The following is a 16,723-nucleotide window of genomic DNA, read 5'->3' as shown; positions in this document are numbered from 1 at the left end:
CTGTCCTGGCACCCCAATGGTGGAAGCAGTTTGCCCCCTCAAGGTTAGGACCACAAAGTCCCTGCCCATTTTCCTGAAAATATCTGAAATCCTACCTCTTCAAGGAGTATCTTAAATAAATCTCATGGTGCTGTGATGTGGTTGTCTGAGAGTATAGTTTTGACACATTTTAACTTCTCTTCTTCTGTGGTATTCCTCCCTCTCAGCCCTGCTGGACACGGTGGTCTCAGTTCTGCTCCACCCCAGTGGATCTTAATAGGAATGCGCTAATTGTCAGATCTCTGGATAAGAGCTTCTGCTAAATTACTCAAGTGTAAAATATAAATGTACTAGCACACTGACACCAGTCTGAAAAGATCAACCAGGATCGGTGATATTGCACAATGTCTTGCATGGTCTTCATTTAGGAGTCCATTTTAGGGTGCGTTCTAAGCTAATGTTGTGACGTTTGATCCCATCTCACCCCCACCAGGTTGAAGACAGCCCGGGATGCTGTGACTCGTACGGGTCATGCCCTGGCGCTGGGTTCCCTGTACCGCTATGTAGGGGGCATCAGCTCTCCCCAGCACTTGTCTGCCTGTGTGGGCATCCTCTTCACCCTGTCCCAGGACAGCACCTCCCCCGAAGTCCAGGTACAGTAATGATTGCCAAAGCAGATTTACTTCAGAGTTTGTTTCAACCGCCACACACAAAACAGCTGTTTACAAACGTTCCAGAAGTATGAACGGACCCTTTGCGTCACTTCCACAGCTTAAAAAGCCATTGAAAAGGTCTATAAGGAAACAGGAAACAGTCTCTGTTGTCAACATGTAGAGTTGTCTCAACCAATGACTCTTGTTTCCTCTTTGTCTGTACCAGAGGTGGGCGCTGCACTCTCTGTCCATGGTGATGGACCTGGCTGGTCCTTTGTACCATGGCCATGTGGAGGCTAGCTTCACCCTGGTGCTGAGGCTGCTGCTGTCTATCCCCCCTACCCACGTAGAGGTCCACCAGAGCCTGGGCCGCTGCCTCAACGCCCTCCTCACCACCCTGGGACCTGACCTACAAGGTGACTCTACTCACCTCATAGTCACACACTGAGTCACTGTAAAGTAGATATCTGATATCAGAGAAAATACATTTGATTTCTTGGATTGTTTTGCAAAATGTAATATTAATAATATTGCTGCACGTAATTCATAATTTCACTCAATATCCAGCTTTCACCTTTTCAATTCTTTCTTTTTTTTAAGACTGTAGAAGTGGCACTACACACTAGGTGTGTCCTAACCCTGGTATATGTATGAGTGTCTGACCCATTTTGTGCCCCAGGCGAGGGCCAGTCTGTGTCGGCCCTGCGGACGTCGTGCCTGGTGGGCTGTGCGGTGATGCAGGACAGTCCAGACTGTCTAGTCGAGGCCCAGGCCATCTCCTGTCTGCAGCAGCTGCACATGTTCGCCCCGCGCCACGTCAACCTGGCGAGCCTGGTTCCCAGCCTCTGTGTGAGTAGTGGCCCACGCTAATCCTGAACTGTGCCAAGGTTCTAGGTAGCTAATGCTAATGAGAATCTGTTTCATACCTAGGTCGGTAATTAGCTAATGTCATTCCTGGCTAATGCTAAGCTAAGGATTCTATTAGTCTCAGGCAGCAATCAGTCATGCACACACACACTCCAACACGGCTCTCTGTCTGTCGGGCAAATGACGTGATCAATTTAGTTTTAAAAGTTGTTAAGCCTTATAGTTCCAGTGAGTGTTTCTCTAGTGGCTTCCTCTGTAGTGACCGTGTTTATTCTCTCTCATACAGGGGATCTTGTTGGATTATTCTATGTTGGTAGGTCCTTTCCCCTGCCTGCAGGAGTTGCGGTGTCAAGTTGTATTTGCTATTGGCACTGCTTCTACTTTCTTAGCAGTGTTTTTCTTTGTCACCCTGTTGATTTTCACTTTGGATGTCTTTTTCTTTTCATTTTTTTGTTCTCTTCTGTGAGTTTGAACTAACCCCATCAGGCATCCACAGCGAGCATGAGCCGATTCCCTCCCTCACAGCCCTCTACTCCAGGGGTAGTGCCAAGGATTTGTTTTGCGTCAGTGGCTCTTTTCTCAAAATCCTCCTTTCTTCACACTGGATGGCTATTCAGATCACTAGTGTAGGTCAAGGGGTAAAAACAGTTGCCCACGAGCCTCTGCCAGCTGCTCGTTGCTCTATTTGTCGGAGTAGTGAGTTCTGCTATCAGTTCTGAGGAATGATGACCTTTGACCAAATGACACTGATGACACACGTCTAAATAGCATCAGTAAAATATAAAGTAGTCACTGGCACAAGTAAAACTATCCTTTACAGTTCCTCTGATTTCCCACACTCCTCTAGCCTGGTCCCAGATCGGTTTGTGCTGTCTTGCCAACTCAGGCGTGACCGTGACCATAGGAGTTGGCAAGACGGAACAGATAGATCTGGGACCAGGCGAATCCTCTGAAAAGGCTTCTGTTTGTTTGATATGACAGGGTGATTAACAGCATCATGGTACCAGGGAGGACTGACTGGTCAATAGTCTCCTCTCCCAGAGAGCTCATAACACTTCTATTGCTCGTTGTTTGTCGTCTGTCGTCTGTGTTGGAACTCACACTCTGTTCTATTTTCTGTTCCCCCCTGGTTTGATATGATTTTCCAGTTAGCAGGCCAAATGATTTTGGATTCAGTTGTTGACACACAAACTGTGAAAATAATTGCTTTTAGCTGAAATATTTTTTTGGGTTTCGCTCGCTCCTCACAGCAATTATTTGTATCCGTTCCAGCATGATGTTTAGCTGAAAATGAATTGGGCCACCACTTATCTATGATAGTGTTTCTACTGGGGTTTTGAACAAAGTAGTCACACTGTTAACATGGATCGACTGGGCCCTGTAATGAGATCTTACTCTCAGTTCACTTCTGTCCTGTTTATTAATTCAGTTATATTTCAACCAAAGTGCTAATCACTTCTTGATTATGGGATGTACTACTTTGACTTTAAAACAGACAGATTGGTCACCCTCTCTACCTGTGTTTAGTACCTCTATGTAGTCCTCATATGCTGAGTTGCTTAAGTGTGTGTGTGTGTGTGTCTCTGCGTGTGCGTATGTGCTTGGTGTGTGTGTAGGTGAACCTGTGCAGCTCGTACCTGTCTCTGCGTCGTGCTGTGGTGGCCTGTCTCAGACAGCTGGCCCAGAAGGAAGCCCTGGAGGTGTCTGAGCATGCTGTGGCCCTCGTCAAGGAGCTGCCGCGCAGGGACAACACACATCTTGGCGAGACAAAAACACACACACTTTGAGAGACACACTTTGAGACACAAACACACACACACACTGAGATACAAGCCGAGATGTGTCTGGTCACTTACCTTCACCAGCAAATCTGTAATTTTCTTGTAATGCTCAGCGGGTGCAAATGGGCTTTGAATAATGAACATACATTAAGTAGCTTAATAATACGCTGTAGAGAAGCCCCATTGTGACCAGTGTGTCCTCTCCTCCACAGATGTGACCATTAAGGAGGTGGGCCTGGAGGGGGCTCTGTTCAGCCTGCTGGACCGGGAGTCAGACCCCCGTCTCTGTCAGGACATCCAGGAGACCCTGGTCCATATGATGAGTTCCATCGCCACGGGGAAACTGGCCCACTGGCTCAAACTCTGCAAAGACGTCCTGTCTGCCTCTGCAGGTGGGTGTGATGTCAAATGGAAGAGACGTTTTCCTTTTTTAACTTCAATTTCAAGAGTGCGATCCTTCTCTTTCTGTTACTGGGTGTCGTGTTCTACCCAACAAGGCCGATGTCAAAAGGACTTTATTTGACACCAAATATTCTCCTTACTGATGCAATCTATCGCATGGATGTAGTTTAAGTTGATGGCTATACTACTTCACACCAGCTGTCTCTGTGGTTTGTTGTGTCAGAATCCACAGCCCCGGTAGAGACCAACCAGGAGGAGGATGGAGAGAGGGACGACGACGCGTCAGTCTTCCACGCCAAGTCAGAGTCCAGCGGGCCCTTCACCAACCTGCGCTGGTCCACGCGAGTCTTCGCTGTGGAGTGCGTGTGTCGCATCATCTCCCAGTGTGAGAGCCACGGACACCCTGCCCACTTCGACATGGCCCTGGCCCAGGAGCACCGCCTGCATGAGTCCACCGGTGAGGGAAGCCATTTTGTGGGAACTTCACTTCTACTGTATGAGCTGTTTTCAATAGTGTCCCTGCTCCGACAAAGGTCATTATAGACTGAAAGCTTAGCAAATTAAAACTCTGTCAGATGGAATTTCAGTCCTTTTCCACCTGCTACTTTTCCTAACTAAAACAATGCATTGTTTAATCATACGTTTTATCCGAAAGGCATCTTGTGGAGCATCTAGATGCCATTTCCATGTGTTATTGAACGTCTGTTCACCCGTCATATATCCTACCCTCTCTTCCCTGCCAGACTTCCTGGTCCTTCACCTGGCTGACCTGATCCGCATGGCCTTCATGGCCGCCACTGACCACAGTGACAAGCTGAGGCTCTCTGGCCTACAAACTCTACTGGTCATCATCCGCAAGTTCGCTGCCATCCCAGAGCCGGAGTTCCCTGGCCACGTCATCCTGGAGCAGTATCAGGCTAACGTGAGTCTCTGTCATGTCTTCTACTACCACGGAGGGGGGAATGAGCGTTCTAGGCTTATTCAAAGACTCCTCTCTCTTTTTAATGCTTAGGTTGGAGCTGCTCTGAGACCAGCCTTTACTGCAGACGCACCTCCTGATGTGACAGCCAAAGCCTGCCAGGTGTGGCCATCTAGTGCTCTGTACTTTATTTTGTACTTTTAACAAATAATGATTGAATATGGTCCTCTGATTTGAGCTATCACTGAATACATAGTCTTTCCACTGTGCTGCCTGACAGGTGTGCAGTGCGTGGATCGCCAGTGGGGTGGTCAGTGATCTGAGGGATCTGAGGAGGGTGCATCAGCTCCTGGCCTCTTCGCTGGTCAAGGTCCAGGCAGGGAAGGAGGTGCCCAGTCAGCTCTACAACGAGGGAACATCCACCATGGAGACACTGGCTGTGCTCAAGGCCTGGGCGGAGGTAAGTCATTGCTGGCTGATCCCAGTCCCAGCCTGTCATTCATCAACACTTGCATTACAAGCCACATCCTCTACTAGTTAAACTCCTGGTTGATGTCACTGTCATTACAGTACAGGATTATTCCCGTGCTGTTTCTTTGGCACTTTCTATATCCTCCACTGTGTCTATGTGCAACAGAGTTGACAATTCATCCCAGACACATGACACATACAGACACTTTACTACAGACAGTTTGTTAATCCTGACTTCTTTTAATATATTTATTTATTTATTTCACCTTTATTTAACCGGGTAGGTTAGTTGAGAACAGGTTCTCATTTGCAACTGCGACCTGGCCAAGATAAAGCATAGCAATTCGACACATACAACAACACAGAGTTACACATGGAATAAACAAAACATAGTCAATAATACAGTAGAAAAAAAGAAAACAAAAAGTCTATATACAGTGAGTGCAAATGAGGTGAGATAAGGGAGTTAAGGCAATAAATAGGCCATGGTGGCGAAGTAATTTAAATATAGCAATTAAACACTAGAATGGTAGATGTGCAGAAGATGAATGTGCAAGTAGAGATACTGGGGTGCAAAGGAGCTAAATAAATAAATGCAGTATGGGGATGAGGTATATAGATGGGCTGTTTACAGATGGGCTATGTACAGGTGCAGTGATCTGTGACCTGCTCTGACAGCTGGTGCTTAAAGCTAGTGAGGGAGATATGAGTCTCCAGCTTTAGTGATTTTTGCAGTTCGTTCCAGTCATTGGCAGCAGAGAACTAGAAGGAAAGGCGGCCAAAGGAAGAATTGGCTTTGGGGGTGACCAGTGAGATATACCTGCTGGAGCGCGTTCTACGAGTGGGTGCTGTTATGGTGACCAGTGAGCTGAGATAAGGCGGGGCTTTACCTAGCAGAGACTTGTAGATAATCTGTTGCCAGTGGGTTTGGCGACGAGTATGAAGCGAGGGCCAACCAACGAGAGCGTACAGGTCGCAGTGGTGGGTAGTGTATGGGGCCTTGGTGACAAAACGGATGGCACTGTGATAGACTGCATCCAATTTGTTGAGTAGGGTGTTGGAGGCTATCCTACCGAAGTCGAGGATCGGTAGGATGGTCAGTTTTACGAGGGTATTTTTGGCAGCATGAGTAAAGGATGGTTTGTTGCGATATAGGAAGCCGATTCTAGATTTAATTTTGGATTGGAGATGTTTAATGTGAGTCTGGAAGGAGAGTTTACGGTCTAACCAGACACCTAGGTATTTGTAGTTGTCCACAAATTCTAAGTCAGAGCCATCCAGAGTGGTGATGCTGGACGGCTGGGCAGGTGCGGGCAGTGATCGATTGAATAGCATGCATTTCGTTTTACTTGCAATTAAGAGCAGTTGGAGGCCACGGAAGGAGAGTTGTATGGCATTGAAGCTCGTCTGGAGGTTAGTTAACACAGTGTCCAAAGAAGGGCCGGAAGTGTACAGAATGGTGTCGTCTGCGTAGAGGTGGATCAGAGAATGACCAGCAGCAAGAGTGACATCATTGATGTATACAGAGAAGAGAGTTGGCCCGAGAATTGAACCCTGTGGCACCCCCATAGAGACTGCCAGAGGTCCGGACAACAGGCCCTCCGATTTGATACATTGAACTCTATCAGAGAAGTAGTTGGTGAACCAGGCGAGGCAGTCATTTGAGGAACCAAGGCTGTTGAGTCTGCCGATAAGAATGTGGTGATTGACAGAGTCGAAAGCCTTGGCCAGGTCGATGAAGATGGCGGTTATAATGTCGTTTAGGACCTTGAGCGTGGCTGAGGTGCACCCATGACCAGCTCTAAAACCAGATTGCATAGTGGAGAAGGTACGGTGGGATTCGAAATGGTCGGTAATCTGTTTGTTAACTTGGCTTTCGAAGACCTTAGAAAGACAGGGTAGGATAGATATAGGTCTGTAGCAGTTTGGGTCTAGAGTGTCACCCCCTTTGAAGAGGGAGATGATCGCGGCAGCTTTCCAATCTTTGGGAATCTCAGACGATACGTAAGAGAGGTTGAACAGGCTAGTAATAGGGGTTGCAACAATTTCGGCAGATAATTTTAGAAAGAGAGGGTCCAGATTGTCTAGCCCAGCTGATTTGTAGGGGTCCAGATTTTGCAGCTCTTTCAGAACATCAGCTATCTGGATTTGGGTGAAGGAGAAATGGTGGGGGCTTTTGCGGGTTGCTGTGGAGGGTGCCGGGCAGTTGACCGGGGTAGGGGTAGCCAGGTGGAAAGTATGGCCAGCCGTAGAGAAATGCTTATTGAAATTGTCTATTATAGTGGACTGTGCTGATTGGACTGTGCTGTTTGGTTGTCTGGCTATATCTATACTGCACATCTAATAACATTAACACTGTGTTTGTCTCCTCTCCCAGGTGTACATTGTGGCGGTGCAGAGCAGCAGTAGACCAAGGGAGAGCCCCATCTCAGGGCCAGGCCCAGGGAGGCAGGGTGAGCAGGCTGGTTCTCCCTTGCTAGAGGAGGACTGTGGGGGGGTTGGAGGGCCAGGGCTGCTGACGCTGGTCCAGACTGACCTGGCTACGCTGAGCCGTCTGTGGCTGGCTGCCCTACAGGACTACGTTCTCCTCACCCTCCCCCAGGACTACTCAGCACAGCTACCCGCTACAGGTGAGGACACCATAAGGACTGCAGGCTACAGGTGGTGTTCTAGATCTGGTGGGGTTGTATGTGTTACACACTGGGAAGAGGGTAGATCCTGTAGGCAGATGCTCTGTAGTTATGGGAAGTTTGGCTCTTTTTACTGATTCGGATCTTTTCTACTCGTTCAGTCAAAAGAACGACTCTTTTTCGACTCATTTCGTTCATTTGATTCAGTCATGCTCAGAGCACGCAGGACCCCCTACCGGTGAACGATGAACTGAAAACTCGAGTCATGATTCTACAAAGCCTCTCGTTCACATGTCGTTCACAATAAGGGGCTTATTGGAGCTGTCATTTGTGACTGAGACTTGTAAAAGCATGCTTTAAACAATGTACATTTGTTGATTGCTAGGCATACAAATAAGATTGTCTTGGCATTTGAAACTAGGTCTAGTTGTGGTCGCAACCAGGCTGGATTGTGTGCGACTCTTGGTGGAATAAATTACTTGACTGCAGTGAGGGTGATAAGCACAATATTGTTTGCATACTGCAGCCCCCCAAACGATTGGTGTTGGAGTTTGTTGAGCAGAGGCTGTGTCTGTTTTGGTTCTACAAAGCTGTGTCCATAACATTCAATAATCAATTGCATTCATTCTTGCGCCACGCAATCTATTATCCGTTCTACACACTTTTTATTCTCTATGCTGCCTGCAGCTGGATCTATTTTGCCTGCGGGCCTTCGGACCTGTTCTGAAATGGACCTGGGGCTTTCCCATCCGGACCCAATATGTATTCATTTTTTAAAATATATGTTAGACCCGTTCTGTATAGACCTGGTCGGATCCAGGGAAGCAGCAGAAAAGTCCATTTTTAAGAGACTTTATTAACCGGAGCTGATAAAGCGTGAGGGAGAGGAGGGAAAGAGAGGTGCCGCTGTGTGTGACAGTAGCCTATTACCACTTTGATGACTTATGATTGGCCAACATCAAGAACAAGCTACACGCGCCACTCTCGTCAAAAGCAAAAGCATAAATTATACAATTTCTCTCTAATGCAGCAGTCGCGTTCGGATCTATATGGATCCTTCCGGACAAGTCAGTTAAAATTACACATACTCGTGACAATCATATCAGATCCAACCCAGACCCGTGGACATTTTTATTTAGAATTCTGGATCCGGACCATCTCGGGTATTCGGGTCCAGGTGGATCCGTGAAGACCTCGAGCGCATATATGACCGATACAGACAGACTGTTGATCGGAGCACGTCACCGGAAGAGCGCGTATTAATCCTGCTGTAGAATGCATTGCGGCCAACAGGTCAAATTAAAAAATAATGAATAATTCGCAAACGGCACATCACTAATGCTGTGGTTTATTAATTTATGTGTGCAATGAAGTTAACATATGTATCGTTGATGGGAAATTGCATTGATCTAACGTGTGTGTGTGTGTGTGTGTGTGTGTGTGTGTGTGTGTGTGTGTGTGTGTGTGTGTGTGTGTGTGTGTGTGTGTGTGTGTGTGTGTGTGTGTGTGTGCGTGCGCGAGCATCAGGAGGGACGTTCTACACAGCAGAGACAGCGGAGCAGGCCAGACCCCACTACTGCAGCTCCTGGGCTCCCATCCTCCATGCCACGGCCCTGTGGCTAAACAGCACTGGTTTCATCATGGTGGACGATGGCCCTGCCAACCTGTCCCGACCCGTCACCCCCACCTCCATGGGCCAGTCCACCTCCCTGGCCTCCGTCAAGTCCCCTGAGGACATCAGCTCTGACCGACTCCACCTCATCCTGGGTGAGAAGTGATGGACCTGACACAAGGGCACTTTTCTATCAATTTGAGCTTTTGAAGCAGATAGTCTTTGTAGTTGGAGAAATTGACGAGCGGCTATGTTTTTGATGCGTCGTGTTATCCCTGTCTGTAGGCATCAGTGTGGAGTTCCTGTGCTCTCCTCACTCCCATGACCAGATGGAGAACATCTCCTCCTGCCTCCAGGCCCTGCAGGCCCTGCTAGAGGTCTCCTGGCCCCGGTCAAAAGTCGGCAATGACCAGGTGTTGAGTGTGGAACTGCTGAGCGTGCTTCACAGGCTGATAGTGACGCGGGAGGCCCCAGGGGTGCAGCTGGCCGTGCTGGAGCTGGTTAGACAGGTGGTGTGTGCTGCCCAGGAGCACGTCAAGGAGAAACGCCACAGTGCTGAGGGTGAGTGTGGAGCAGGAACACTTGCCTTGTATGCGTGATCGATCAAGGAAGCAACCGCAATTTCTAAAAGTTATGTCTCTGCCTGTGGCCCTTCTCAGTTGTTGACGAGGGTGTTACCAACTTTAGCACTGCAAGGTAGGACATTGTATTTTTTTGAAACGTGTGTGTCTCACTCACTCTCTCTCTCAGTGGATGACGGGGCAGCGGAGAAGGAGACGGTTCCTGAGTTTGGGGAGGGCCGGGACACTGGTGGCCTGGTTCCAGGCAGGTCTCTAGTGTTCGGGGCCCTGCAGCTGTGCCTGTGTGTGCTGGTGCGTAAACTGCCCCAGCTCAGCCCCAAGCTGGCCGGCAGCCCCAGCGGGGGCCAGGGAGGTTCGGCCTGGAGTCTGAGTGACAGTGACTGCAGACAAGTGGCGGCTGCTCTGGCCATCCTGTCTGACCTGCCAGCCATCTGCTCTCCTGACGGTAAGCCAAACTGGGCCTGATAATCAGGACTTGGCTCAATTAAACCAAGCCAGAAGTAAACAGACATTCCAATTTCAATCCCAATGAAGGGAATTGGAATTTCAGTTAACGTCCTAAATGAAAATAGAATTTACCCCAGCACTGTTGCTAACTGCCAACAGCACAGAGTAGGTCAATATCATGATTAATCGTTAATTGAGCCATTGAGAGTGATTGATTGATTGTTATTTGATCAGTTGATCACAAATGGAAGAATACTCATTTGCAAATGAATGCGTTAAAGCCCTTTTTAAAAACAACTTGATCTTGTTTAAAGGATGATCACTCAGGCTGATTAAACATTCTCCTCACTTCTCGTCTTTTCTATGACGCTGTGGTTAATAGTTACCCTCTCTCTTCTCCCCCCCATAGGTAGTGTCTCCATTCTGCCTACAGTAATGTACCTGTTGATGGGGGTGCTGAGGGAGTTGGTCCACAATCCTTGTGGTGGTGGAGCTGGGGGTAGCAGTGGGGGTGGTGAGGCTCTGGACCTGGTGGTGCCTGCAGCCCTGCAGGCCCTGAGATGTGTGCTCTCCTCCCCTATGAGTCGCTCAGAGAAGAGCCGCGGGGCCTGGGCCCACCTGCTGCGCTGTGCTCTCAACACCCTGCTGGACTTCTGGGATTCCGGTACGGCGTCAGGGACTGGAGGGCACTTCACATAGAAAACATAATCACACACACGCACACAGTCAGTTAAGACACGGGAGGCCACTTCATTCAGAAACCAGCCTACAGCAAATGTCATGGCCTTTTGGTTTGAAAGTCTACACATACGCAATCCGATTTTAAGTTCTTCATTTGCTTTCCAAGTTTAGCCTTGGGTTTAGAAATCAAAATGTGGTTTAGAATACATAATTAAATTAGAAGTTAAATAAGATTCCAGCTGGATGTATGATTCGCTTTGTGTTCTGGTCTCTGTTTACAGATAAGCCCAACCCTGCGGTGGATGAGGTCAGTCTGTTGACAGCTCTCACCATCTTCCTGCTGACTGCCAGTCCTGAGGTCACCACAGCCCAGCCATTGCAGACACGCTGCATAGACAAGTTTAAGGCCAGCCTGGAGTCTAAGGACCCTGTGGTAAGTCAGCACTAAGTAGTTCCAACAAAATACAAAACTGAGGAAAATAACACCTTTTATAGGACTCCTTGGTGACACACTGTCTTTATGATGACTAAAAGTATTTTAAATATTCAACTTTTCAAGTTACTGTTTAAAGTTCCTCAGTATTACATTCTCTTCAAGCATTTAATGCAAAGAGGTTCTTCCCAATAATTAGCATATTTAAAGTGTGTATCCACAGCTGATTCTACACCTTCTTTACGCTTCCTCAGGTGCTCAGCAGGAGTTACCAGTTGCTGATGTCAGTGTTCCAGAGCAAGACAGGGGTGGCGGTGCCCTTCATCCAGGGCCTGGGGAGCTGTGTGGTGGGACACCTGCAGGGGGTGGAGAGGAGGAGGCCCCAGAGCTCCAAAGAGCTCCAGGCCATCCAAGATGGAGTCAGGGCCCTAGAGGCTCTGGTGTTCGCTGCCGACGAGACGCACCGTGAGTAGGCTAGGTTATCTCAGACTTTTGACTGCTGTGGTCATTCGAGTGGTAAAGATTATTCGTCTTTTTCTAGATAGATCATGAGTATAAAATTTGGATTGGGTTATTTTCCTTTCCAATTTTTCTGTCTCTGTCCCATGATGAGGTCTTATTCGGGTTGTGTTTTGACCTTTTGACCTCCAGGTCCCCAGCTGGTGGCCATTCTCCTTCCCATCCTCATCTCCTTTCTACTGGATGAGAATGCCCTGTCCTCTGCCCCCGCGCCCGCCCGCACCCTGCATGAGTCAGCCCTGCAGGACCTGATGCGCATCGGCCCCCAGCACTCGTCCGTCTTCAAGGCCCTCATGGCCTCTTCGCCCTACATGAAAGCCAGGGTGGAGGCTGCTGTAAAGGGCAACCAGGAGAGTGTCAACGCCAAGACCACACAACTTCAAGTACCCAGCAAGACCTCGCCCAGCATTCAACTCAAGACCAATTTTCTGTGAGCCTTTATATACTGAAATGAATGCTTAGTTATCGTGAGCGGACAAGAAACAGCCACACGTTATATTATAGTGTCGTTATCATAGTAGCATAGTTACCGCATTAGGATTGTAATAATCACTAAAGCCAGGCACAGATCAAGGACAGGACAGTGCAGTATTTCATCATTTTAGTTTGGCAGGCAGTCAAAATTAAGTTTTGGACTTTAAGTTTAATTTCATGGTACAATAGGTGTTCATTTTAACTGTTTAACCTCTATGAGGGAATGACAACAGAGTAAAGACAATGTTATCATTGGACGCAGATTCCTAACCAGGGAGCTCAAATGCTGCTGGTAGGTCTACAGACAGCAAAGGTCTGGGGTTGGAGTCGTAGCCCATCTGGGGTGTATTCATTAGTGCAAAGTGTAGCAAAACATTTTGCAACAGAAAACAAAAACAAGTGTTTCTTAAGGACAAATTCAGGTATGTCCCTCCACGTTTCGGCCCATTTTCTTCTGTGTGAATACACCCCTGTTCAATCAGTGAGGGAAACATTAGTTCACTTCTAACCATATAATTTGTATTCACATCTAAACGTTGCATGGCATCCACATGCTTGGATGTCTACATTATTAGTTTTGTGTTAGATTACATATCATTTGAATGGCTGTCATCATACTAAGTAGAGAGGCAGTATGTATGTATACACACACACACACAGACACATACACACTACCGGTCAAAAGTTTAAGGAACACCTACTCATTCAAGGGTTTTTCTTTATTTTTACTATTTTCTACATTGTAGAATAATAGTTTAGACATCAAAACTATGAATTAACACATATGGAATCAGGTAGTAACCAAAAAAGTGTTAATATAAAATATATTTTGATTTGTTTATCTTCAAAATAGCCACCATTTGACTTGATGATAGCTTTGCACACTCTTGGCATTCTCTCAATCAGCTTCACCTGGAATGCTTTTCCAACAGTATTTAAGTTCCCACATATGCTGAGCACTGTTTGTCTGCTTTTCCTTCACTCTGCGGTCGAACATATCCCAAACCATCTCAATTGAATTGAGATCGGGTGATTGTGGAGGCCAGGTTATCTGATGCAGCACCATCACTCTCCTTCTTGGTCAAATAGCCCTTACACAGCCTGGAGGGGTGTTGGGTTATTGTCCTGTTGAAAAACAAATGATAGTCCCACTAAACCCAAACCAGATGGAATGGCGTATCGCTGCAGAATGTTGTGGTTGCCATGCTGGTTAAGTGTGCCTTGAATTCTAAACAAATCACTGACAGTGTCACCAGCAAAGCACCGTCACACCTCCACCTCCATGCTTTACGGTGGGAAATACACATGCTGAGATCATCCGTTCACCTACACCGCTTCTCACAAAGACACGGCAGTTGGAACCAAATATCTCCATTTTGGACTCCAGACCAAAGGACAAATTTCCACCGGTCTAATCGCCATTGCTCTTGTTTCTTGGCCCAAGTGAGTCTCTTCTTCTTATAGGTGTCCTTTTAGTAGTGGTTTCTTTGCAGCGATTAGACCATGAAGGCCTGATTCACACAGTCTCCTCTGAACAGTTGATGTTGAGATGTCTGTTACTTGAACTCTGTGAAGCATATATTTGGGCTGCCATTTCTGATGCTGGTAACTCTAATGAACGTATCCTCTACAGCAAAGGTAACTCTGTGTCTTCCTTTCCTGTGGTGGTCCTCACGAGAGCCAGTTTCATCATAGCGCTTGATGGTGTTTGCGACTGTACTTCAAGTTCTTGAAATTTTCCGGAATGACTGACCTTCATGTCTTAAAGAAATGATGGACTGTCGTTTCTCTTTTTTTATTTGAGCTGTTCTTGCCATAATATGGACTTGGTCTTTTTCTGTATACCACCCCTAACTTGTCACAACATAACTGATTGGCTCAAACTCATTTAAGAAGGAAAGAAATTCCACAAATTCATTTTTAAGAAGGCACACCTTTTAATTGAAATGCATTCCAGGTGACTAACTCATGAAGCTGGTTGAGAGAATGCCAAGAGTGTGCAAAGCTGTCATCAAGGCAAACGGTGGCTATTTGAAGAATCTCAAATATAACATATATTTAGATTTGTTTAACACTTTTTTGGTTACTACATGATTCCATATGTGTTATTTCATAGTTTTGATGTCTTCACTATTATTCTACAATGTAGAAAATAGTCAAAACAAAAACTCTTGAATGAGTAGGTGTTCGAAAACTTTTGACAGGTAAAGTGTGTGTGTGTGTGTGTATGTATTCTGCAATCTAAGCTGAAAGAGATGCAGCATACATATACATTTACTGTCATAATGGAAGTGTTGATGAAAAACAAAACGCTCCAGTAACTTTATTCTCCAGCACAACTTAGGTTTAAATTGCCATGGCAATATACAGGAAAAGCAATGTAAACTACCATGTACTGAAAAGTTTTTTTTTTAAAGACTAAACCAACTGTCTACAGAGCAGTGTGTCCACAGAACAATAAAATCACTGCACTGATGTTCTTGAAATGGCATTGCACTTAACATACTGTTTGATGATGTAGCTACATGTCCAGCTAGCAATCAAAACGTTATGAAGTTAACATTATAATGGTCATAATCTTAGTACTGTATTATGGTCACTGAGTACATTAAAAAGGGCTGCATAGGGATCCAGTTAGCAAGTGGTCAGTTAGCAGCATTACTTTATCATTACTATCATAATCCTCTTTGTTTTTAATCAATGTTCATGTTAAGTTACCATACAAAAGTATCCTGGATGGCTGAGTGTGGAAGAATGTATGTTAAATCCATTTCTGGTTTAAAGGGACACTGATCAGAATGGGTATTTATGAAATGGATGCAAGTGTCAATATCAATCAAATGCAACGAAAAGAGAATTGACAGTATGATAATGAGGGTGTCAATCATGGGATGATGGTTCAGAAAGTTAACGCTACAAATGAGAGTTTCTGCAATAACAAATCTGGTACAGAGGACATTGTCCTGCTTTCAGCTTGGCTTTTGCTCAGGCTGTTTGGCAGTTTCGTACTGTAGCTGTGAGGATACTATAAAATACTAGTCTGTATGTAATGTAACCTGTCATTTTATTTTGTAAACTGTACAAATGAAAATATTGGTTGAATAAACACATTTTCTAATGACAGTGTTATGAATAAAGCCTACATTTCCTTTAATAATTGCTTCATTTGTCTATAACACGAGGTATGACACCATATGCATGTATTTAGCCTTTTCTGAGTGACTGTAATATTCAAGAATGATACCAATTTGAGTATGCCCAAATTTAGATAGTTACCCTAGAATGTTGGGGGGCCACAGTGGGGTCCATCGTTTACATAATGTAATTATGGAAATGTGGTCTGTGCTTTTCGATGTATTGAAGCGCCGCCTTCCATACTGTGAATGGAGTATACACTAGGACGCTTCGTAGCCTCGTGATACATACGACGGAGAGCCAACTGTTACCGCAACGGCTCTCCATTTCGCTCGGATGTCTGTATTGCATTACCGTCCACTTTGACCTTAATGTCTCGGTAAAAAATACCTGGGAATTAAGCAGTTTTTTTTCTTAGGTTAGCTTGTTCCTCTACATACTATTTTGTTTGATCGACCGTCATTTTCTTCTCGTCATCTGCTGAAAGACGGTGAGTGATTATCTGATATGTTGGTGCTGTAAAACCAAGCGACCCAATTTTTCCTATGTGTTGTTACTGACGGAACTGTGGCGGCCTTGGGCTCTCCTGGAACTGAAGCCTCGCGGATTATGTGTTCATGGTCAGGCCATGTATTATAACATTGTAGCTGTTATTACGACCGTGGTTTGAGCTATTCAGTATTTTCCAATTCTCAAAATATGCATGTTAGTTAGTAAATATTTTCTGCTTGTAATGTAATTGTTTAATTTTAGACTAGCTAGCGAGACACCCAGTTAACGTTAGCTAATCTGAACAGCGTTAGGAGTTAACTGTTAGATAACGTTAGTTACACTGACAAACATTAGCTTGTTGTAGCCAGTTGGCTAAAACTGATATGCAGAGATCAACCAGAAAAACACAATGTTTCTTGTTGGCGTTCTTCTATACAGTCCGCTATGTTTAGATTCCCTCCCACCACACACTTAGCGTGAAATAGCTAACTAGTATTTAATATATTAGAATTTACTGGCAAAAGCCTTTAACCGGTTACGAGTTACTTGCTAACAAACGTAACAATCCCTAGCTAGCTAGTTAATTTAGATAAATATAGTCAAAAGTGAACTACATTAACGTAACTATCTTACTACAGTACTTAAAG

General features: G+C 45.8%; 2 protein-coding genes across 12 annotated transcripts in view; both read left to right on the top strand.

Moving 5' to 3' along the window:
• The window catches only part of heatr5a (HEAT repeat containing 5a), a 34,803-nt gene extending 19,231 nt beyond the window's left edge, over window positions 1-15,572 (top strand). For 3 of the 5 annotated variants that reach the window (XM_014194302.3, XM_014194318.3, XM_014194295.3), the window contains exons 19-36: window positions 473-632; window positions 859-1,048; window positions 1,312-1,481; window positions 1,786-1,812; window positions 3,116-3,260; window positions 3,493-3,672; window positions 3,906-4,139; window positions 4,426-4,604; window positions 4,695-4,763; window positions 4,882-5,061; window positions 7,450-7,702; window positions 9,230-9,469; window positions 9,600-9,875; window positions 10,065-10,340; window positions 10,752-11,006; window positions 11,305-11,456; window positions 11,711-11,921; window positions 12,108-15,572. In XM_014194302.3, the coding sequence (XP_014049777.1) occupies window positions 473-632; window positions 859-1,048; window positions 1,312-1,481; window positions 1,786-1,812; window positions 3,116-3,260; window positions 3,493-3,672; window positions 3,906-4,139; window positions 4,426-4,604; window positions 4,695-4,763; window positions 4,882-5,061; window positions 7,450-7,702; window positions 9,230-9,469; window positions 9,600-9,875; window positions 10,065-10,340; window positions 10,752-11,006; window positions 11,305-11,456; window positions 11,711-11,921; window positions 12,108-12,409 (3,499 nt within the window). In that variant the 3' untranslated portion in view covers window positions 12,410-15,572. The remainder of the gene's footprint in view (window positions 1-472; window positions 633-858; window positions 1,049-1,311; window positions 1,482-1,785; window positions 1,813-3,115; window positions 3,261-3,492; window positions 3,673-3,905; window positions 4,140-4,425; window positions 4,605-4,694; window positions 4,764-4,881; window positions 5,062-7,449; window positions 7,703-9,229; window positions 9,470-9,599; window positions 9,876-10,064; window positions 10,341-10,751; window positions 11,007-11,304; window positions 11,457-11,710; window positions 11,922-12,107) is intronic. The other 2 variants (XM_014194325.3, XM_014194311.3) reach the window with 1 other exon arrangement.
• Window positions 15,573-15,800: 228 nt separating this feature from the next.
• hectd1 (HECT domain containing 1) overlaps window positions 15,801-16,723 on the top strand; it is a 28,496-nt gene continuing 27,573 nt past the window's right edge. For 6 of the 7 annotated variants that reach the window (XM_082974141.1, XM_014194240.3, XM_014194256.3 and 3 more), the window contains exon 1: window positions 15,801-16,074. The gene's annotated coding sequence lies outside the window, so the exon portion shown is untranslated. Of the gene's footprint in view, window positions 16,075-16,187; window positions 16,205-16,723 lie in introns of those variants that run through there. The other variant, XM_014194226.3, reaches the window with a different exon arrangement.

This window comes from Salmo salar, chromosome 01 (assembly GCF_965601325.2).
Source record: "Salmo salar chromosome 01, fSalSal1, whole genome shotgun sequence".
Lineage (NCBI taxonomy): Eukaryota > Metazoa > Chordata > Actinopteri > Salmoniformes > Salmonidae > Salmo > Salmo salar.
This window is presented reverse-complemented; position numbering and strand designations above follow the sequence as displayed.